This window comes from Cyprinodon tularosa, unplaced genomic scaffold (genome assembly GCF_016077235.1).
Source record: "Cyprinodon tularosa strain WSP-4 unplaced genomic scaffold, ASM1607723v1 ctg337, whole genome shotgun sequence".
Classification (NCBI taxonomy): Eukaryota; Metazoa; Chordata; class Actinopteri; order Cyprinodontiformes; family Cyprinodontidae; genus Cyprinodon; species Cyprinodon tularosa.
In genome coordinates, this window is record NW_024039049.1 from 147346 (window position 1) to 167500 (window position 20155).

The following is a 20155-nucleotide window of genomic DNA, read 5'->3' on the forward strand; positions in this document are numbered from 1 at the left end:
TTAATTAGTTTTTTTTATTGATTAAGTTTTTTTAAGTTTCATTTCTGAATTCCTTTTTTTTCTTTTCATCAAACATGTTCTTTGCTTGCAACAATCATGGAGCAAAATTCACTCCGTACCGAAGAAACATCTCAGAAATCGGACTTTTGGAAAAAAAAAACCAGAAAGTAAAAGAAGTCGCTGCCTCATTTGATCGTTTTTATTTCCAAGTCCACCAAACCAGAGTCCAGAGGGAAAATCAAATGATTGTTGCTCGTTTTTTTTTTTATTCTCTCTGGCTCGTTTCAAACATGACCTGTAGAATCAGTCATGGCAGCTCTAACTCCCACGCTTCTCTGCGTGCAATGGTGTGCTGCGAGGATCGAAGCAAATGTCCCGATCAGCTGATGCGGTGCAGCCAGTGTGTGAAAATGGCTTCCCTACTTCCCCTCCAGCGGGACGGATTGTTTTTAACTCCGTACAGACCGAGGCGCCCACAGCTACAGGTTGGCGTAGTATCGGTCCCTGTTGGCGTACTCCCTGTAAGCGAACTTGGCGTCCGTGTTGACGTGCGGGATCCGTCCGAAAGGGGCGTGATCGTTAAAGCAGGAGTCGAAGACTTCGTCCACGATTTTCTCTGCCTCCTCTCGGCTGATTTTTCTCACAGCCAGGATTGAGCGAACGGCCCGACCGCGGACGCACTCCTGGAAGAAGAGTTCGATTACAGGCAGGGAGTCTGGGAGGTCAGAGCGCGACGTTTCTAACTCACCTGCTGATGCTCCTTTAAGCCGAAGTTGAATCTGGCGACTTCGTTGCTGAAGGAGCAGTCGCCGCTGAGGTTAGCCGCTCGGATCTGAACACAAACAGAAACCGTGAAGCTGCGACTTAGAGATGTGTCCGGCGAGGGTTAAAAAGCGTCTCCCCACCTCAGAACAAGCCAGATGTCTGTAGTTGTTGAACCAGTCCACATGGGCCCGGCAGTGGTCGAAGGCGTGGATCAGCTCATGGGTCACCACCCGGTTCATGTGGGACTGCTGGTGGATGTTGTTCTGGCACAAAACAATCTGAGGGGGGGGAAGAAGAAGCAATGAGACGTTGGAAAGGAGAAACCTTGATGTACGCCGCCTCCTCGGCCTCCTACCTGAGAGGAGGCTGCATCGAAGCCGCCGCTGACCGTCCCGTCGCAGTCCTCACAGGAGAAATGTCTGTCTTTAAGCACTTTGCTGTTCACAAAAAAACAAGTTTGATTCTTTAGTGGCATTAAAGGGAAAAAACGCAGATAGTTAGCAGCCAATGGGTATGGAGTAAAGTTTGATCCATTATTGTTAAAGCAAAAACATGGTTTATAAATCCTTTAAATCAATAAAAGGTTTTGAGACGTTTCTGTTTTCTCAGATCTTATTTCAATTTCTTTTCATATATTATTTTCTCCATTTTTTATTTCTATTTCTGTGCTTTATGAATTTCATTCCTTTCCTATCGTATTTCAGAGATCACATTCTTAACTTTTAGCCCAGTAAAAATGTTGTTGCTAACGTCCAGCAGACCAATAGAAATGCGTCTTTGCTCCTCGCTCCAGAGGAAACCCCCGCCCCTAGAACTGCAGAAAATAGATCTAGAAAAAAATGAATTCAAAAGAACGCAATTCGTAGAACTCAACCTGAAAAACTGAAATTTGAAGGAAATTAAAACATATGAAATATGTAAACAAGTAAAGTAAACTTGAAAAAAATTGCAAAAAAAAAGTTGAAAAACTAAAATCTGAAGAAATAGTAAATAATAGTAACTCTCATTACCTTTTTATTTATTTACTTATTTATTATTTTTACTCACATATCTTTAAAGTTTTATTTCTGGATTGTAACTTTTCTTAGATTTCCATTTGAAAAACAAGTTATTAGCTTGAAACAATACTACGACTACAGAAAGAACGTTTTTTTTTTTTGGGTTTGGGTTTTTGTTTAGCCGTCCTTCTTATTCATTTTCAGAGGTGCGGAAATCCTACCTTCTGCTGTTGCCCACACTGCATGTGATGTCATCATTTCTGTTGTTGCTAAGCAACAAAGCGAAGTGATGCAGCCCCGGCTGCTGCAGACGGGCTAACGTTAGCTCTGGCTGTGGTTACCTTTGGGGCTCCGCTGGTTGCCACGGTCCTCAACTTCGGACATTTGTTCTTTAATTCTGCACTAAATCAGTAAATGTTCCATATAGTGAAGCTTCAAGCATAATATTCTCGCCTCAAATGATCTTAAAACTTACTTTTATTGAGCAACGGCAACAGAAAAGAGAAGTTTTAACTTAATACTCAGAGCTCTGTGAGCAGCTGCTGCTGCCGCAGTGCATGCTGGGACAGCTGTCAATCTGGAGAACGGACAAGTCTGCTCTGATGCATGCTGGGTAAAGAGGGAGGGGCCAGGTTCTAGTGAACCTGAGCACTAGGGCTGAGGCTAATGACGTTTCACGAGGATGCACAAGTATGCATCAAAAAATAAATCTGCACACGTAGCGTTAACTTTCTGCTGTTGTCCTGTTTTTATGCATTTTTCTTTTACTCCCCATGAATAAGCACCGGGCCCCTGGGCCCCCCACCCTGCAGACCCTAGAGCCGCCTCTGTGAGTAACTCACCATCCTGAGCTCTTCATGGCTCCAAGCAGCAGTTTAGCATAAGGACCTGCAGACACACAGCAGTTAGCTTTAGCATCGCTAGCACAGCTGCTGCTCAGACGGTCAGACGTCACACGTGACGTTTGATCGGCGGCTTTAAAGGCTGCTTTAGATCAAAGACTCACTGGTTTCCATGGCGAACGTTAACATGACCTGACACTTATGGCTGAAAGTGAACAGGCTCTCCCTGATGGCTCCCTTCCTGCTCCTCCCGCTGCTCCTCTCCGGGAAGAGCTCGTATCCTAATCCCTCCTCCTGCTTGCTCTCATCCATCGTGTCGGATCCTCGTGGCGTGGAAATGTCACGGCAGAACTTTCCGTGGGTCGGTTTCTCCCCTCCGCTAGCTAACAGGAGAGGTCACTGCTGGGCTTCTGGTCACGTGGGTTCCGTGAGCAAATGTTTCCTGACGTCATTTTCAGAATAAAAATAATTATATTGGAGATTTCCCACAATAATAATGTTTGATCAATTTTTCTTTCTTTAATATTTATAATTAAACTATTTTTCCTCCAGGTTAACAGGAGGGGTTCGCCTCATTTGTAATCCGAGGAGGCGTGGCTTCCACACCAGGAAGGAAAACAAGAATTTATTTTTTTTTTTTTTTATTAATTGTTTTATATTATTTTATATAACAAACAGTATACAGAGACTCGTCCATACGGAAGAGGATTAGGGCCACTGGAAAAAAAAAATTAACTGATTTTTAAATTTTATTTCAGTTTAATATGGGGAAAAATTCGGATCTCTGACTGAATTCTGATAATTCTGACTTTTTTCTCAGAATTCTGACTTTAATCTTAGAATTCACTCAGCTTCACTAATCTTAGAGCACTCAGCTTCACTGAAAAAGATGAGTTATTTGGGAGAAACAGGAACACATTGGTGGAAAATTATGGAATTAGGCGACCTTTTTCCGTCCCTGAGGGTCCCTGCTGATGCTGTTTGATTAATGGAAGAGCAGAAGGAGATTAAAACAAGAGAGTTAGTCTCTAAAACAGACATGGCTACAGCTGGATGCTGAATGTTTGTTAGCTGTCAGATTAAAGTCAGAATTCTGAGATTCAAGTCGGATTTCAGACTTTTTTTTTAAATCATATTATATTGAAATTAAATTTAAAAATCAGTTAAACTTTTTTATTTTTTCAGTGGCCCTAATCCTCTTCCGTACGTTGAGGTAAAGGCGTTACCAAATGGGTAGAACAAATAGAACATGGGCGAAAACTAACAACATATACGTAAACAATATGGCCGATGAATGGAAAATAGAGCAAACTTTAAATAAAAAAAGAAAAATAGAAATAGTGGCAGTTACTTTTTATTGCAGAAACAGATTTCAAATGATTCAATGAGGTATAATACATTTTAAATTGGTTAAGAAAAAAAATTAAATGAAGGGTAAAACCTCTCCATTTCTATTTGCATGTTTTCTAAACCAAAACCTGGAACTAAACGCTATTTCTGACATTTTGAATAGAAAAATCTTCCTGGATGAAAGAGAAACGTCTTTAAACTTGGAAAATACGTCCAGGGAATTGATTTTTAAAACTTGTTTAGGGGTGTTGTGCAAATATTTATTCTTTTTGGATATTTCTTCTTCTTTTGACTCATTAGTTGCGTGAAACAAGCAATGATTAAAGAGAGAACAATAAAACAAAACTAATATTTTTCACATTTTAATAAAAAATATGAACAATAATAATGATTGTAAATGCATTTTTTTAGTTCTAAATGATTGAATAAACGATTACTGTGATTATCATCCCATACGGGGTCAAAATAACCCTGAATTATTTATCACCTGTTAACAAAACATTCTGGTGGTTTTCCAAACCTGAAAATTTGGTTCTATTTATGAATTTGGATTTTTGACCACATCTGATTCTAATTTATCTCAGGTAAGTAAGTTTCTCTTTAATAATACTCTTTCCTTCTGATTTACGTATTTTAACTATAAAACTAATAGAATGTTTAATTGCCCTTTTTGCCATTTTATCTGCCCTCTCGTTTCCTTCTACCCCAATATGTGCTGGAACCCACACAAATGTAACTATCAGCCCCGTTTCGTATTCTGAACAGTGTATGATTTATTTCTAATAAAATGTCCATCCTACTATCGGTTTGGTTATTTTTTAAACTTAACAATGCAGAGCTTGAATCTGAACATATTATTGTTTTTAATGGTTTTACGTCTTCTACCCATTGTAACGCTAATAATATTGCCAACATTTCTCCTGTGTATACTGATAATCCATCTGTAATTCGTTTTCCTATTTTTATATTGAATTCTGGTACTACAAATGCTATTCCTAGTTTCTCAGTTATTTTTGATGCATCAGTATAAATTTGAATATATTGATAATAACTGTCTAAATGTAACTGTACTAAATTAATATCTACCGTGTACGATTTATCTTGTTTCTTTTCCATTAGTGACATATCTACTGTTGCTTCTGGTAGAATCCAGGGAGGTATAATTGATATTGGTGTTGTTTGACTCATTTCTAAACTATTCATTTTAAATTTTTTTATTTTATTTTCAATTGACCATCCAAAACTCCTCATTTCTTTCTTTTCTTTTTCCCAGCATGGATTTAAAATGTCCAAAGTTGGGTGATCCCCATTATTTCCTTGTAAATTTAACCAGTAATTAATTTCTAATTTTGTTCTTCTTAAATCTAATGGCATTTCTCCCATTTCTATTTCTAATGCTGCTGTTGGTGTTGTTTTAAATGCTCCAGTACACAATCTTAATGCCTGATGTTGGATAATGTCTAATTTAACCAAATGTGTTTTAGCTGCTGAACCGTAAACTAAACAACCAAAGTCTATGTTGGATCTTATCATACTTGTGTAAATCTGTTTTAGTGATTTCCTATCTGCTCCCCAGTCACTGCCAGCCAAACATCTCAAAATATTCAAGATTTTCTTACATTTACCAACAACTTTTTGTATATGTATATGCCATTTTAATTTTTCATCAAACCATAATCCTAAAAATTTTATACACTTTACCTGCTCTAACTCTTGTTTATATAATTTTAATTTTATTTCCTTGTTTATTTTTTTCTGAGTAAATAACATTACTTTTGTTTTATCAACTGAGAACTTAAATCCCCATTGCAACGCCCATTTCTCTATTTCAATAATAACCTTTTGTAATTTTTTAACAATAAAATCAACATTTTTCCCTCATTTCCAAACAGCTCCATCATCTGCAAATAGTGAACACCCCATGTCTTTTTCAATATCTTTAAATACATCATTTATCATAATTGAGAACAATAGTGTACTTACAATACTATCCTGCGGAGTTCCATTTTCTACTTTATATTTTCCTGAGGTAGTTTCTCCTATTCTAACTTGTATTTTCCTACCTGTTAAAAAGTCTTTAATCCATTTAAATATTCTTCCTTTAATACCAAACTTGTATAATTTAATTAATAATCCATCCACCCACATCATGTCATATGCCTTTTCTATATCAAAGAATACAGCCACTACACTTTATTTACTTGTGCTCTTCTAATTTCGTGCTCTAAACAGAGCGTTTTTTATACATATTTATTATTCGTGTTTGGTTTTGTTTGAGAAGCGCGTCGTTCTGTAAAAAATTGACGATCTTTGGATGCCTCGTGCGCCGCGCAAAGGCTGCTGGGTAACCGGCTGTCATGGCTCCGATGTAAACAGAAAGTCGTGATTAGCGACACTTTTTCTAGTTTTTTTGTTACACAGAAATTTACTACGAATGAACAGTGAACCGAGGATAGAAGAAGCAGGTATTTTATAGCATAAACGACGTCATTTGTAGCATAAATGACGTCATTTATCTACAGAATCCTCCTTTTATCCGCTAAGCTTCGTTTTTAGCTAAGCGGCTAGCTGCTGCTGCCTGGTTTGGAGACTAAAGTGCAGAAGAGAGTTTTTCCATAAAGCATCATGTGTTTTTCTCAGGCATGTCCGCCGGAAACAAGGCCGCGGAGCTCCAGCTTCAGGTGAGGCAGAACGCGGAGGATCTCCAGAGCTTCATGCGGGATCTGGAGAGCTGGGAGGAGGAGATCAGGAGGAGGGATGAGGAGCTGAGGACAGGAGGAGTCCAGGAGCTCCAGGTGGGGCCCTGCTTCACAACCACATCCTTTATTCTCTTTATTTCAGTCTGTTTTGTCATAAATTGTTTTGTTTTTTTTTAACCTAGAAAAAACTCCCACCTGTTCGGAACAAATCCTACAAAACCAAATCGAGGGAAAAAAGGAAGAAAAAGGAGGCTGGTGACATAAAAACAGAGGGGGTCCAACAGGCATCCAGGCTGAAATCCTACGATTATCCATCCTGGGACAAGTTTGATGTGGTAAACCTCCAGATGTTGCTATAAAAAAACAACATAAATAATAAAAAAAAATCTCCAGATGTTGGCATCAATAACTCTAACACACAGCCACTGTATGGAGGCAATTCTGTTCCATTATTTTTGCAACTGAAGAACATGTTTTGTAAACAAAAATTTGACCAAAATACAATCCAGAAATGAAACTGAAAAACTTCCTAAACAAAAATTTTTTTAAGAGTAAGTTTGTTGTTTTCTAAGATTTATTTTACGGATTTGGTCGCGTTATATTTTCAAACTTTATTTTGTCACATTTTCTTCTGATCTTTTAAAAAATATATATTTTACTTTTTTTAATTCCAAACGCACGCTGTAGGCCAATAAACATTGCTAAAATCAAGAATTAGAAAAAAATAAATTGAATAAATAATACGGAGAGAAAAAAGTAAATTATTAGAAATAAAATATGAGAAAGCATCAAATTTACGCTGAAAACCTATTTTTGGATTAAGATGTTTTTCAAAGTTTCATTCCAGATTTTTTTTCCCCCCCAAATATTGATTTACAAATAGTTTTAATTTTTGCATGATTAAAGGATCAAAACGACCTCCATACATTATTCAGTTTTCTTTTCCTCTGCAGGATAAAGCTCTGGCAGAAATGGATAAGGAGGAATCCCACGAGTCGGACTCGGAGGAAGCCGGCGTTGATAAGGAGACCGCTCTGATGGAGAAGGAGACGGTTAGCGACGCCTCACATGTGGTGCTCAGACCAAACAGAAACATGCTAGCAGCTGTTTTCTTTCCGTTTTTATTTTTCAGGGGAACAAGTTGTTTAAAGTGGGGAAGTATGACGACGCCATCGAGTGTTACACCAGAGGGATGGCCGCTGATCCGTACAACCCTGTGCTTCCCACCAACAGAGCCACGTCCTTCTTCAGGCTGAAAAAGTAACGTTAAACAAACCGATTTCCAGCATCAGAGCAGCGGTTCAATAATTACTGAACAGGATGAAATCAGAAACGATTCTGTTGAGAAGAACAAAATAAATAAAACCTCTCAGCTGCGTGTGGTGGGGGGGCGGGGCCTTTAAACGCCATACGGACGCCGTCTTCCATCTTTAATCTGCTCAAAGCGTCTGTAAAGTTCAAAAGGCAGATTTCCAAAGGTTTGTTAAAGCCTCAAATTCTGTTTTTAGTTTTATTATGAAATCATGACCTTAAAAAAAGTTTTATTTAATAATAATACTACAAAAAAATTATAATCTTTTTTAGAATAAGGAAAAAAAATCTATATTTTTACCTTTTTGTTTATTTTTTTTACAGAATTTTTATTTTTCTGAGGCGCCCCCTGGTGGTGATCCCCCCCACTTTAAAAATATCTGTTTTAGAAGGAAAAAATAAAGTAAAATTGTAAAATTTCCTCTGATGCGTCTCAAATTAAACAAAGCAGACAGAGAGACGGGAAACGTTTCCTAAAAATCATTTTTATTTACAAAAAAAAGCAAACGAAGGATTTTAAAATGATACATTTTCCCAAATAAAAAGGTCAAATAAAAAAAAATCCAGAAAATCTGACCTGACAAACGGAGAGTTAAATATTGGCTAAATAAACTCCAACAAAGATTTTAACAAAAAGAAACAAAAACACTGGATAGATTCACATTCATTAAAAGAAAAACTAATAATTTAATACAAAAGATAAACTCCAGATTCACACTAATTGTTCAGCATTAATGTCGTTTCTATGGAAACGCTCAGTGACCTAACTGGCAAAAAAGAAAAAAAAATCTGTTGTAAATTATAATAAAATTAAATCAGACAGATGAATTAAGTTTAACTAAAAGTGTCCAATTAGGAAAACAAAGTCATCCAAGATGAAGAAATTAAACCAGATCTTATTTTTTTATTAAATATAATGATAAATAAAAAACAATTCGGCTACACAGATGTTCCAGTTTAAGGTTTATTACTTATTTTGTGTTTTAAACCGTTTAAAGCGAAGAGCACCAGGAAGGAGAAAAGCGTTTATTTTTAACCAATGAGGGAATTTATCAATCAGAGGTTTTAGATGCAGGTCGATTTTTTTCCCGATATTTTTTTATTTCTGGCTGAGCAGTTGGACAGGTGTACCTAATAAAGTGGCCGGCGAGTGTATATCACCATGTGTTTAAATCGCCTTCAAAAACGATAATGGCATAAATTTGCACTGATTTACTCATTCAAATTTTTGGTTTCAAATTTAATTTTATTTAATTTTAACCAGATCAAATCTTTTCTGCCACATTCTGTCTTTGGGTGTCAGAATTAAACCTTTAACAAGGTCCCAGCAGCAACACAGGAAACAAAGCGAAAACATTGGTAACCCAGTGTTAAAACCACAAGTAAAAAATAAAAAGCAGTACTAAATAAAATGCAAAATAAAAAAGGATTATTTTGTGCATACTAAAAAAATGCAGAATGAAAAAACAAATTGACCTAAAATTACAAAACAAAAGTGGAAATGCCGTCTAAAAATTAGAACGTTATCAGATTCTATCAGCATTGATCTTTACCTGCTGGGAATTTTAAAGAAGCACAAAAAGTTATAAATTTAAAAACCTTGCTGAGTTTAGAGTACGCCAAAAAACTCTGAATGACATCACAGCTGTTAAAGCGTCTAAAAAACATTGAAATAACGTCATACGCCATACGGACGCCGTCGTCCATCTTTAATCTGCTCAAAGCGTCTGTAAAGTTCAAAAGGCAGATTTCCAAACGTTCGTTTAAGCCTCAAATTCAGTTTTTAGTTTTACTATGAAATTATGACCTTTAAAAAAGTTTTATCTAATAATAATATTACAAAAAAATATAATCTTTTTTAGAATAAGGAAAAAAAAATCTATATTTTTACCTATTTGTTTTTTGTTTGTTTTTTGCAGTATTTTAATTTTTCGGAGGCGCCCCCTGGTGGTGACCCCCCCCCACTTTAAAAATATCGATAATAGAAAGAAAAAATAAATTAAAATTGTAAAATTTCCTCTGATGCGTCTCGATTTAAACAAAGCAGCCAGAGGTTTCCCTCCATCTCTTCCTGTTTCTCTTCAAACGCCATCGGCTTCACAGCTGATTGAACATTTAAATTAGTGTGGAAGGAGACGCTGGCATGCAGAGTTTACAACATTCATTTCGCAGCCGATGACTTTTTAAATTCAATTCTATTCAGTTTATTTCTATAGCTCCAATTCACATCATGTCATCTCAGGTCACTTTATAGATCCAGATCATCCAGTCAGATTGATTCAAAGTTTTCTATCTAAGGAAAACCAGCTGATTGCATCGACTCATTGACTCTTCAGCAATCCCTCACACTAAGCATGCTTGTAGCGACAGTGGAGAGGAAAAACTCCCTTTGAACAGGAAGAAACCTCCAACAGAACCAGGCTCAGTGTGAGCGGCCATCTGCTGAGGCCCACTGGGGTTCAAGGAGACAGAAGCAGACATAGAAAAAGAAGCATAGATACATTTTTAGATACTGGAATAAATTTGTACTGCTGCCTTTTGCAGCCATGGATTTAGGTCTTACAAATCGGCGCCTTTAGTTCGGCGTGAAATCCAAACCGCTGCCGTAAATCACTCAGCTGAAACATGTAGTGCTCTCGCCATATTTAGTTTGTCGGTACGAGAAAATAATCCCGTTTGGAGGAAGAGTTTATGATGCATTCAAAGTGTGTGGGAAAAATAAACTCTCAGTGAAATAGATGCAGACGGCTTAATGTCGTCATACGAATTTAGCTGCGATAGTTATTTTAACTGTTGTGCGTGAAAACTGGAGATAAATCGCGTATATTTGATTTTTCGTCCAGCCCGTATTGGGGGCAGGAAGAGAAGAAATGAAAGAATCCATCATCAGGACTTTCCTCTAAAGGAAAAGGAAGCTGGTTTGTGGGATTATTGAGTGAAACCTGGAAAGTTTAATCTGTCGAATCCGGTCTGAACCGGCTCGCCGTCCTGTTCGCAGATTCGCCGTTGCAGAGTCGGACTGCAACCTGGCCATCACTCTGGACGGGGGCTACTGGAAGGCGTACGCTCGGAGGGGAGCCGCGCGCCTCGCTCTGAAGAAGCACGAGTCGGCGTTAGAAGGTAGGAGGAGCTTCAGAGACGACGCTGTGGTTAATCTGAGACAATGAGGATGTCCAACATTCCCGGACAGATTACCAGACGGTTCTCAAGCTGGACCCGAGCAACACGGAGGCTCAGGACGAAGCCAGGAAGATCAAGGAGGTGGGTGACGATTCGGCTGGGCGTGCGGCGTGCTCGCTCTCCTTCCCTGTTAACCGATGCTCTGGTTGGTTCAGATCCTCCGTCAGCAGGACGCGGCGGCGGGAGACGCTCAGCCCGCCGAGGCGCCATCGGTGGATCCCGACCAGCAGAGACGTCTGGAGGAGCAGCAGAGGAAACAGGAAGCAGCGTTGCAGAAGGATAGAGTAAGCCCCGCCCACTTTTAACAACCACATCCATCCTTAGAGCAGCTGTTCAAACCCACCAGATGTTGGTTTCCAGGGAAACGCTTACTTTAAAGAAGGGAAGTACGAGGCAGCGGTGGAGTGCTACAGTAAAGGAATCCAGGCGGACGCTATGAACGTCCTCCTGCCTGCAAACAGAGCCATGGCGTTCCTCAAGCTGGACAGGTAAGAGGCAGCGTCCCGATTCCCGCTCGCCGTCCCTGACTGCAGAGCTCAGCCGCCGCTCCTCCTGCAGGTTTCAGGAAGCAGAGGAGGACTGCACCGCCGCCATTTCTCTGGATAACACGTACTCCAAGGCCTTCGCCCGCCGCGGGACGGCCAGGCTGGCTCTGGGGAAACTGCAGGAGGCGCGGGAAGGTACTGCAGGACGCGGCGGCGTTGAGGCTTCGCTCTTTCTTTCCCGTTTATTTTCTCCACTCTCATGTTTCTGTGTCAGATTTTCAGCAGCTGCTGAAGCTGGAACCAGGAAACAAGCAGGCCCTGAACGAGCTCCAGAAGCTGCAGAGCGTACGTCTCAGATCCGACCCTGTATGGGGAGAACTTTGGTCCATTATTACTAAGAAGAAAGAGAGTCCAGAAATGAAACTTAACGAAATGCTTTATCAACCCTTCAGAGGGCACTCAGGGAAATACTTTAAAAAAAATCCATAATTCAAACCAATAGTGTTATTGCAATCTAGGATAAGACCTTATTACCTTTGAAACGTTAAAGAAATATGGATATTTTGATGGCAAAAATGAAGGTCAATGTATTAACAAGAAATACCAACTTGCCCGAATATATTAAAGGCATACTATGCAACATTTTTCAGTTAATTAATGTGTTCCATAATGTTTTGGATGATTAAATGAGTCATTTCAGGTCGAACAAAGGTATTCTTGGCCGCCCTGGTGGTCTGTAGGGGATATACCGTACTTGCGATTGCAGGAGCCCTCGGCCCGCACCCACAGGCTCAGAAGTCTCGCGAGAGTCGGTCTTGCTTTATGGCGAGAACTGCTACACGCCCCCAGTGAAAGGCATGCTCGTTGCTAGCGCAGTGGCAATATTTCTGCGAAATTTTAAAACTCTAAAATTGGAACAAATTAGTCACTTACCGCAGTAGACATGGTGATTCGTTGCGTTCGCCTGTCTGCTAAGCTCTAAACAACCGCGCCTGGCTTGACGGAGAAACCAGGAGAACAGCTGAGCATATTTACGACAGTGCACTTTTACTTTCGCCCTCTGGGGGGAGCCTCGCTGGAAAATCAACACCGGTTGCATAGTATACCTTTAAGAAAAATTACAAAAATGCTTCTAGAAGAAATTAATGAAAAACACTCTGAGAACGAAAGAAACACTTTTTTTTTTGTTCAAACATAACCTTAGAGGCATTAATGCTGATATTGGCACTTACAGTTTTTAGTTTATAAACCTAAATATAATTGTTAACTAGGCTTATTAACTTTTTAACTTTACTTAAAACTTTTCAATTAGTTGTTTACCTTTTTTCTTAACTTTTTTTTCCCAACTTAATTCCCAGTAGGTAATCTATCATTCAAGGGTTCATCTAATTGGTCAAATCCTAAAATAAGCTGTACAGCCATGTAGCGGGATCAAAAACGGTAACTCAGCCTATAAAGGGTAAAAAAAAAAAACCTTTGAGAGAAACTTTTTTCTCAAGTTAATTTTTTTCAATTATTTTATTTTTTTAAATTATTTATCATTTCATTCTCAGTCATCCAGGTCAAATTAATTCAAAAAAAAGTTCTAAACTGGTGATTAAACCGGCCAGGCTAACAGCGACGCTAACGACTCCCCATTACTAAGGGGGGGTCAGATCTGCTCGGTCCTGCTTCCTGCTGGTGATGTCACGCTGCATGACTGGCTGAACGTTGCCACATGATGTAAAACATTGTGGTTGCCCAGACAACGATAACATCACGCAGCATCCGTGTGCCGAGTCTGGAGCTTCTGTAGCGTTAGCGCGTCTAATGACCGATAAAGTTTTATGTGATTGATAAAGAAACTGAAAAAAACAAAGTAACTGTTAGACCGTGATATAAAGAGCTGGGTAGCGCTGCTACTAGCTAACAGGTTAGCCTCTTTTAGCTTGCTCAGTTAGCCACATTAAGCTACACTACTTTTAATTTCCCGTCAACGACAACCGTTTGTTTTCTACAAGTAGAATAACTGTTTTATTTTCTAAAATCTCTATGAAAGTCATTTTTAAGATGTTCCGTTTGTCCTCAGACCGTAAGAAAAAGACTAAAATAAGCTTTTTTTGTCACCTTCCAGACCGATAATGATTGTTTTCTACTTTCGGCTGCTTTAGATCGCAGATTAAATGTAAAATAATAGCAAATATAGGGAATAATATGATGAGTTTCCAAAAGAGATTTGATCCTTAAGAAACGGGAGCAATACTGTTTGTCCGAGTGGAGTTGCCATATGATGATGTCATAAAAAGGGGCGGGGCCCCGAGCAGATCTGGTACCTAAAGCGGCTCCATCTGCATGTTTTCTAAACAAAACCTGGAACTAAACGCTATTTCTGACATTTTGAATTTAAAACGTTTCCTGGATGGGAAGAGAAACGTCTTCAAATTTGGAAACAAAGTCCACTGGATTATTATTTTATTTTTTTTACTTTTTGGGAAGTTTATTTAAATGAATCCTAAATTGTTTTTACAGAATTACAATTTAAAAAGAAAAGCAATCTGAAATCAGACAGAAAAGGGGAAAAAATGTGAAAAAATTAAATCTGTAAAAAGAAACAAAAAAAAAAACCTTTAAAATGAAAAGTGAAAATAAAACCTTACAAAACGGCTTTTTTTTTTTTACCTGGCGTTCTATTTCTGTACTGCGTTTTTGTTTCCAAATGCCCATTAATTAATAAATCGTTTTCTTCGCCACAGTAATAACGGACCAAAATTCTCTCCATACATTTTCCGCTGCATTCTGATCTGTCGGCCGAATTAAAACCTTCCTGTTCTGCAGGATCTGGGTTCCGGTGAGGATCTGCAAACAGAGAACGGCTCTCAGAGGAGGACGGTCCAACCTGTAGACAAACCAGAACATCTGCGCTCAGCGGTGAGCAGCTAGGCCTCACGTCACGCATCCGATGCCTTTTAATCTATTATGCTGTTACACCTTCCCTCCAGCAGGGGGCCTGAATCGATCCTATCTGCTGTACTTTGCTGGTTTTATTTTGCAGAAACCTCTGAGGAAGATCGAAATCGAGGAGATCAGCGGGACGCTGACGGCGGCCGAAGCCGGAGCAGCCGCTCCATCGCTGCAGGAGGCCGAGAGGAAGACGGAGGACGGACCCTCCCCTCTGTCCACGTCACCCAGCGCCAAGATGATCAAGATCGAGGAGATATCAGAAACTGCGTCGGAGACGCCCCAACGGTAGTTTCAACAAAACCGATAAAACGCGATAAATATGTTAACTTTACTTTGCTTGAATCCGCGTTCAGTTTTAGCAAACAGCAGCCAGAGGTGAGCGAGGTCATTGGTTCAGATTACCGTATTTTCTGTACTATGAGGCGCACCGTCAATGAATGGCAAGTTGTTTCAGATATAAAGCGTATAGAATAGAAGCTACAGTAGCGGCTAACGTTGCGTTTTGCATCCGCTTGATGCAGCTGCGCTAAAAAGAATGTGAATAAAACAGAGAAGTCAAAGTTTATTAATATATTATTTGTAATATGATCGACCTCCTTCAGCGTTGGCTTTTCAAAATAAAATACAATTAAACATTTCATGATGTTTAGATTCATTTTAAACTCTGATTACGGTTAGAAAACGTGGAAATATGCAGCAAGGCTACGTAGAAATTTACTTTTTTTTTGAAGGTGTGGAGCTGAAACCCTGCAGTGGTTTGGTAAATGAAGCAATAACTTAAACATGGGAGGGAAAGGATCTGAAAAGTGCGGCTTGCCTTTTGATATTTTAGGATTTCTCAGGTGGTTTAGAAGAGCAGCTAGCGGACACTCGTCCTTCCAGCTTCTGGCTGTGAGCTGATGGTTTCCCTCCCTTCGTCTAACCGGTTTATTCTGGTTCCTGTAGCGGCTCAGGCCGTAAAGCTCGGGAGGAAACCGTCCGATCCCCAGAAGCGCCGCCTGAAACCCCCCCCACAGAGACAGATGTTCCTCCCGCACCCGCCAACAGCTTCCAGCTGGAGTCAGACCTCCGAAAGATCAGGAACCAGCCGGAGTGCGTTTACAGATACCTGAGGGTGAGCTTTACCTTCATCAGCTTCACTCTTCGCCTGGCTATGGAGTCAGCTTTGCTCCATTATTATTGCAAAGAACAAATTTGAAGAAAAAAAAAAATGGAGTCCAGAAATGAAACTTTGAAGCACATTTTAATCAAAAAATGTTCTGAGAGTAACTTTCCTAAAGTTTACATTTCATTTGTTTGTTTAAATTTTTTAGTCTAAGTTTATGAATGTATTTTTTTTCCTGTTTTTAGAATGAATCCAGATCCCATTTTTTCTCTTCTTATAGCGAGTTTTCCTCTGGTTTATTATTTAAACATTTTTTTAAAGTTTTTAAAATTTCATTTCTGGATTGCATTTTTTTCCCTCCAAAATGTGTTCTTTGCATAAATAATGGAACAGAATTCCCCTCATACCGGTCAGGCTTACCTCAAACTTCTTAATCCTTGTCTGCAGCAAATCAGTCCGCCGTCTTACGCCCAAATCTTCCAGAATTCGCTGGAAACAAACATCCTTAACCAGATCCTGACCACCCTGCGGGATTTCTTCATAAAGTAAGCAATGAGGGAGGAGCTAACATCTGCACTGAACTGGTTTGAACTGGTTTAACAGCATGACCTTCACCGCAGGAATGAGCCGCCGGCCTCCATCCTGGAGACCCTCAGCAGCCTCGCCAGCGTGAGGCGCTTCGACATGGCCGTCATGTTCATGTCGTCTCAGGAGAAGAAAGGTGCCGATTGTTTCTGGTTCTTCGCTTCCCACTTCGATCCTCCTAAACCATCTGCTGTGTTTCTGCTTTTCTCGCCGCTAACAGTGCTGAAGGAGCTGTTCGACTTCCTCCTCCAAGCCGGGTTGGATCCGTCATCCATCGCAGTCCTGCAGAGGAAGTACGGCGTATGATGGAGGGACGGCGAAAAGCAAAGCTGCGTTCGGCGTCTTTGGTTCCACCGAGTTTAGGAATGATATCGGACTTTCCAGCTTATTTCTCATTTTTTTTAGATCCTACAGTGATGCTGCTTTAAATATCCACTTGTTTTTCAATCTGCCAATTAAACAAACTGACTAAATTATCGTTTTGAGAACTTTATTCTTGTTTTTGTTTGTTTATTCTTTGTATTTTTTAAGATGGATTATAGTAGTTAATATAAAAAAGCTGATTCATTACATCATTTTACAGACTGGCTTAATTAGATCAGTGCTGTAGCTTCAAGTTTCAGCCACCAGATGGAGCCAAATGCCTTGTATAAAAAAAAAAAAAACACCTTGATAATTATTCTGTTTTTTTTTTTGTTTTTTTCAGCTTTAGCTAACTAGGCTATTTTAGCCTAGTTGTCTGTGAATCACAAACCAGAGAAATCTGTGATCAGAGGTTGGTAAATTTAAAAGAAGCATCACTTTATTATATTTTTACTCAAGTAAAAGTAAGAAGCACATTTTAAAGAAATGACTAGAGAGTAAAAAAGTATTTAGTAAGAAGGTGACTCAGGTACTGATCTACTTACTGCTCATGATCATAACAGATTTAATAAAATGATTTAAAACTGAAACAAATATTAAGTTAAATAAAAGTTCTGGCATTTCAGAGAATAAGATAAAAATAATTATATATAACATTAATTACACAATAAAACATTTTGTTGTAAAGAACACTTTTTAAAATACATTTGAGTTATAAATTAAAAAAAATGAATAGTTGCAGTATTAAGATGAATCTCCAAACCGCACAGAAACTCAGCAGATAGTTTTGGACTGTGGGAGGAAGCTGGAGTACCCGGAGAGAACCCACGCATGCTCAGGGAGAACATGCAGACTCCATGCAGAAAGACCCCGGGCCGGGAATTGAACCCAGAACCTTCTTGCTGCGACTGAGCAGTACTCAATTGCAGAAAGTCGAAACTTTATTATATTTTGATTCAAGTAAAAGTACAACGCTGTAATACTGCTCCTAAATGTAATTTCTTTCCAAAAAGTTTCTCAAATAAATGTAACAGAGTACATGTAAATACTTACTACATATATGTATCTGTAAATATTCTATGGAGCGAATTTTGTTCCATTATTGATCCAAATAATAAATGTAAATAAAAAATGAATTGGATCCAGAAATGAACTGAAAAATGTCTTCAAAAAATTTTTTTTCATATTCTATTTTTCTTATATATTGCAAGATTTTTTGTCTTTTTTATTGTAAATTAAAATTTTTCAAATTTTATTATTTATAAACTGCAAACATGTACTCTTCACCTCTGGGGGGGCGGAGCAACAACGCCTTTTTATTGGTCTGATGGACGTTAGCAACAACACGCTGGGCTAACGCATTGGGCTTGAAGAAAAACTGATCTTTAAAATGATATTTAAAAAAAATGCAATTCGTATAACTCAGACTAAAAAAGTAGAAAAAAATATATAAAATCAAAGATAACCCAGGAGTTACTCTACAATTTTTTTTATTTATTTTTATTTTGATAGCTTTCAGAGTTGCATTTTTAAACAATATTTTATTTCAAGATTCTCTTTACAAAATATTTTCTTTGCTTTGAACAATAATGGAACAAAGTTCACTCCATACCTGCAGATTATCTTTGAAGCTCTCAGTTAAAAAATAATTATTGTAAAACCTTTTAAGTTGATAAAAATGCATATGCTAAGATACATTTGTAAAATATATCAGCATAAATGCAAATCAAAACTCACATTTTCATGATAAACATGCAGAGTTAGTTATTTTTAAGAGCTTTTTGAATTGATCCTGAAGTTGGATTAAATTTGATAGAATTGGATTTCATTGCATTTTGAATAAAAACTGTTTTTTTTTTTTTATTTCTTGTCTGAAATGTCTAAATGACTCTGTTGTTTAGAAAATCAAAACAAATTCTCTTTATTGACAGTAAAAGCATCATCAAACCATTTGGATAATAGAAACATTTCTGAGTAGGAGGTCAAAGTTCACAATGAAAACTCAAAGCGACGTTTCCTTTGAGTCTCTGAGCGGCCTGAAGGTCAGGATCTCTGTGAAAGTATGACCTGATAATCACAGAAAGAAGATTGTTAGCATCATCGCAATTTAGTCTGATATAAACCGAACTGAAAAGATTAATTTAGATCATCCAGGGTTTAACTACAAACTCAAACTTGATGAAACGGCGCTCTGGTCTCACGTTTCCACTGCTCCAGCGGCAGGTCGGTGTTATCCAGGGTCTGATCGTACGGCAGCGCCTCCGTCTCCTCCTCCACCTCCCTGAACTCGCTGAAGAACGGCAGCTCCAGGGCCTCCGACGCGCTCGCCCTGCTCTCAGGGTCCAGGAGGAGCATCTTCTCCAGGACGCAAACCGCTGCGATGCACAGAAGACGACTAAAGCAGAAGTTCTTCGCATATAAAGCTACTCCAAGGTTTTCCTTTACCGTTTGGGCTGACTTTGGAGAAAATGGAGGACAAATCTTTCTTTGGCACTTTGGGTAAACTTCTGATGTAGTTTCTGGCCTGTTGAGCAACAAACAAAAAAGATTTAAAAAAGTTCATAAAATCTTTAAAAAAAGAGAAATAATGCAAAGCATTGGTGGTGGCAGCATCATGCTGCGGAGCTGCTTTTCTTCAGCAGGGACAGGGAAGCTGGCTGGATATAATGAAGTGAAATACAGAACAATCTAATGATAGACGGATTCTCAGGGTGTGAGCGGAGCTGCAGACGATAGAAACGACTCGGGACTCGGACTCGTTGCTCCTTACATCTTGACTCTGCAGCTTCAGAACAAAGTCCGCAGTCGGAGTTCCTGTGATCTTCATGATTTCTCTTAGCTGATCCAGGTCTGACAGGGGGAGGAGTTAAGAAGCATTACCTGGATTCTTTATCATCGCTTCAATTTAAAGGACAAGTTCGCTCATATTCAGAAATCATACTTCTGAAAGCTCTTAAAATATGAAATCATTAAATAAAGTTCAATAAATGATCATATTTTTATTTCAGAGTAAATTTCCTCTGAATGTGCTTCACTGGAGGCGTCCATGTTTGTTTCTGTTCTCTTTAACAAGGATACGGTCGTTTCCTTTGAACAGAGGTTTGCCCAGCAGCATCTCTGCCATGATGCAACCTGCCGACCAAATGTCCACTGGAACACAGAGAGGGGCGCTGCTTATGTCACTGCGTTAGAAAATGCATCGATGACATCATCAGGTGTCCTTTTTTTTACCTGTTTGCGTGTAGTGCATCCAATTCAGGATGACCTCAGGCGCTCTGTACCAGCGCGTCACCACGTAACCTGTCATCTCCGCGTCGGCCTGCCGAGCCAGGCCAAAGTCCAGAATCTACAACGGGGGGGTGGGGGAGGGTGACTGTTAAAACATTAAAATCCATAAATAATAAAGATTAAATAAAGACAGGATGATTTACCTTCAGCTCACAGTCCGGGTTTATGGCCAGATTTCCAGGTTTGAGGTCCTGATGGAGAACAAGTAATATTTTAACTTCCATCTTTAAATCGATTTATAAAA

The 20155-nt window shown here is 39.0% G+C and overlaps 3 protein-coding genes across 3 annotated transcripts in view; 1 reads left to right on the forward strand and 2 right to left on the reverse strand.

Annotated features, from left to right (window-relative positions):
- Positions 1-256: 256 nt before the first annotated feature.
- Positions 257-2917, reverse strand: atp23 (ATP23 metallopeptidase and ATP synthase assembly factor homolog). Its single transcript, XM_038294235.1, has 6 exons — positions 2770-2917; positions 2606-2651; positions 1121-1202; positions 906-1043; positions 749-832; positions 257-683 (listed from the first exon to the last, which is right to left on the reverse strand). Exons 1-6 carry the CDS (start codon positions 2915-2917, stop codon positions 480-482), a joined length of 702 nt encoding a protein of 233 aa, XP_038150163.1. The 3' UTR covers positions 257-479.
- A 3341-nt stretch (positions 2918-6258) lies between these two features.
- On the forward strand, positions 6259-16733 carry rpap3 (RNA polymerase II associated protein 3). Its single transcript, XM_038294231.1, has 17 exons — positions 6259-6420; positions 6596-6750; positions 6837-6989; positions 7608-7706; positions 7787-7914; positions 10964-11085; positions 11156-11226; positions 11301-11429; positions 11506-11633; positions 11704-11825; positions 11905-11975; positions 14445-14537; positions 14662-14858; positions 15516-15684; positions 16123-16220; positions 16296-16396; positions 16481-16733. The coding sequence occupies exons 1-17, from the start codon at positions 6390-6392 to the stop codon at positions 16564-16566; spliced, it is 1953 nt and encodes a 650-aa protein (XP_038150159.1). The 5' UTR covers positions 6259-6389; the 3' UTR covers positions 16567-16733.
- Positions 16734-18519: 1786 nt separating this feature from the next.
- The window catches only part of mapk12b (mitogen-activated protein kinase 12b), a 6565-nt gene continuing 4929 nt past the window's right edge, over positions 18520-20155 (reverse strand). The window contains exons 6-12 of the mRNA XM_038294237.1: positions 20055-20102; positions 19855-19969; positions 19702-19773; positions 19394-19473; positions 19069-19147; positions 18825-18998; positions 18520-18690 (exon numbers count right to left, since the gene is read on the reverse strand). Of these exons, the coding sequence (XP_038150165.1) occupies positions 18626-18690; positions 18825-18998; positions 19069-19147; positions 19394-19473; positions 19702-19773; positions 19855-19969; positions 20055-20102 (633 nt within the window). The 3' untranslated portion in view covers positions 18520-18625. The remainder of the gene's footprint in view (positions 18691-18824; positions 18999-19068; positions 19148-19393; positions 19474-19701; positions 19774-19854; positions 19970-20054; positions 20103-20155) is intronic.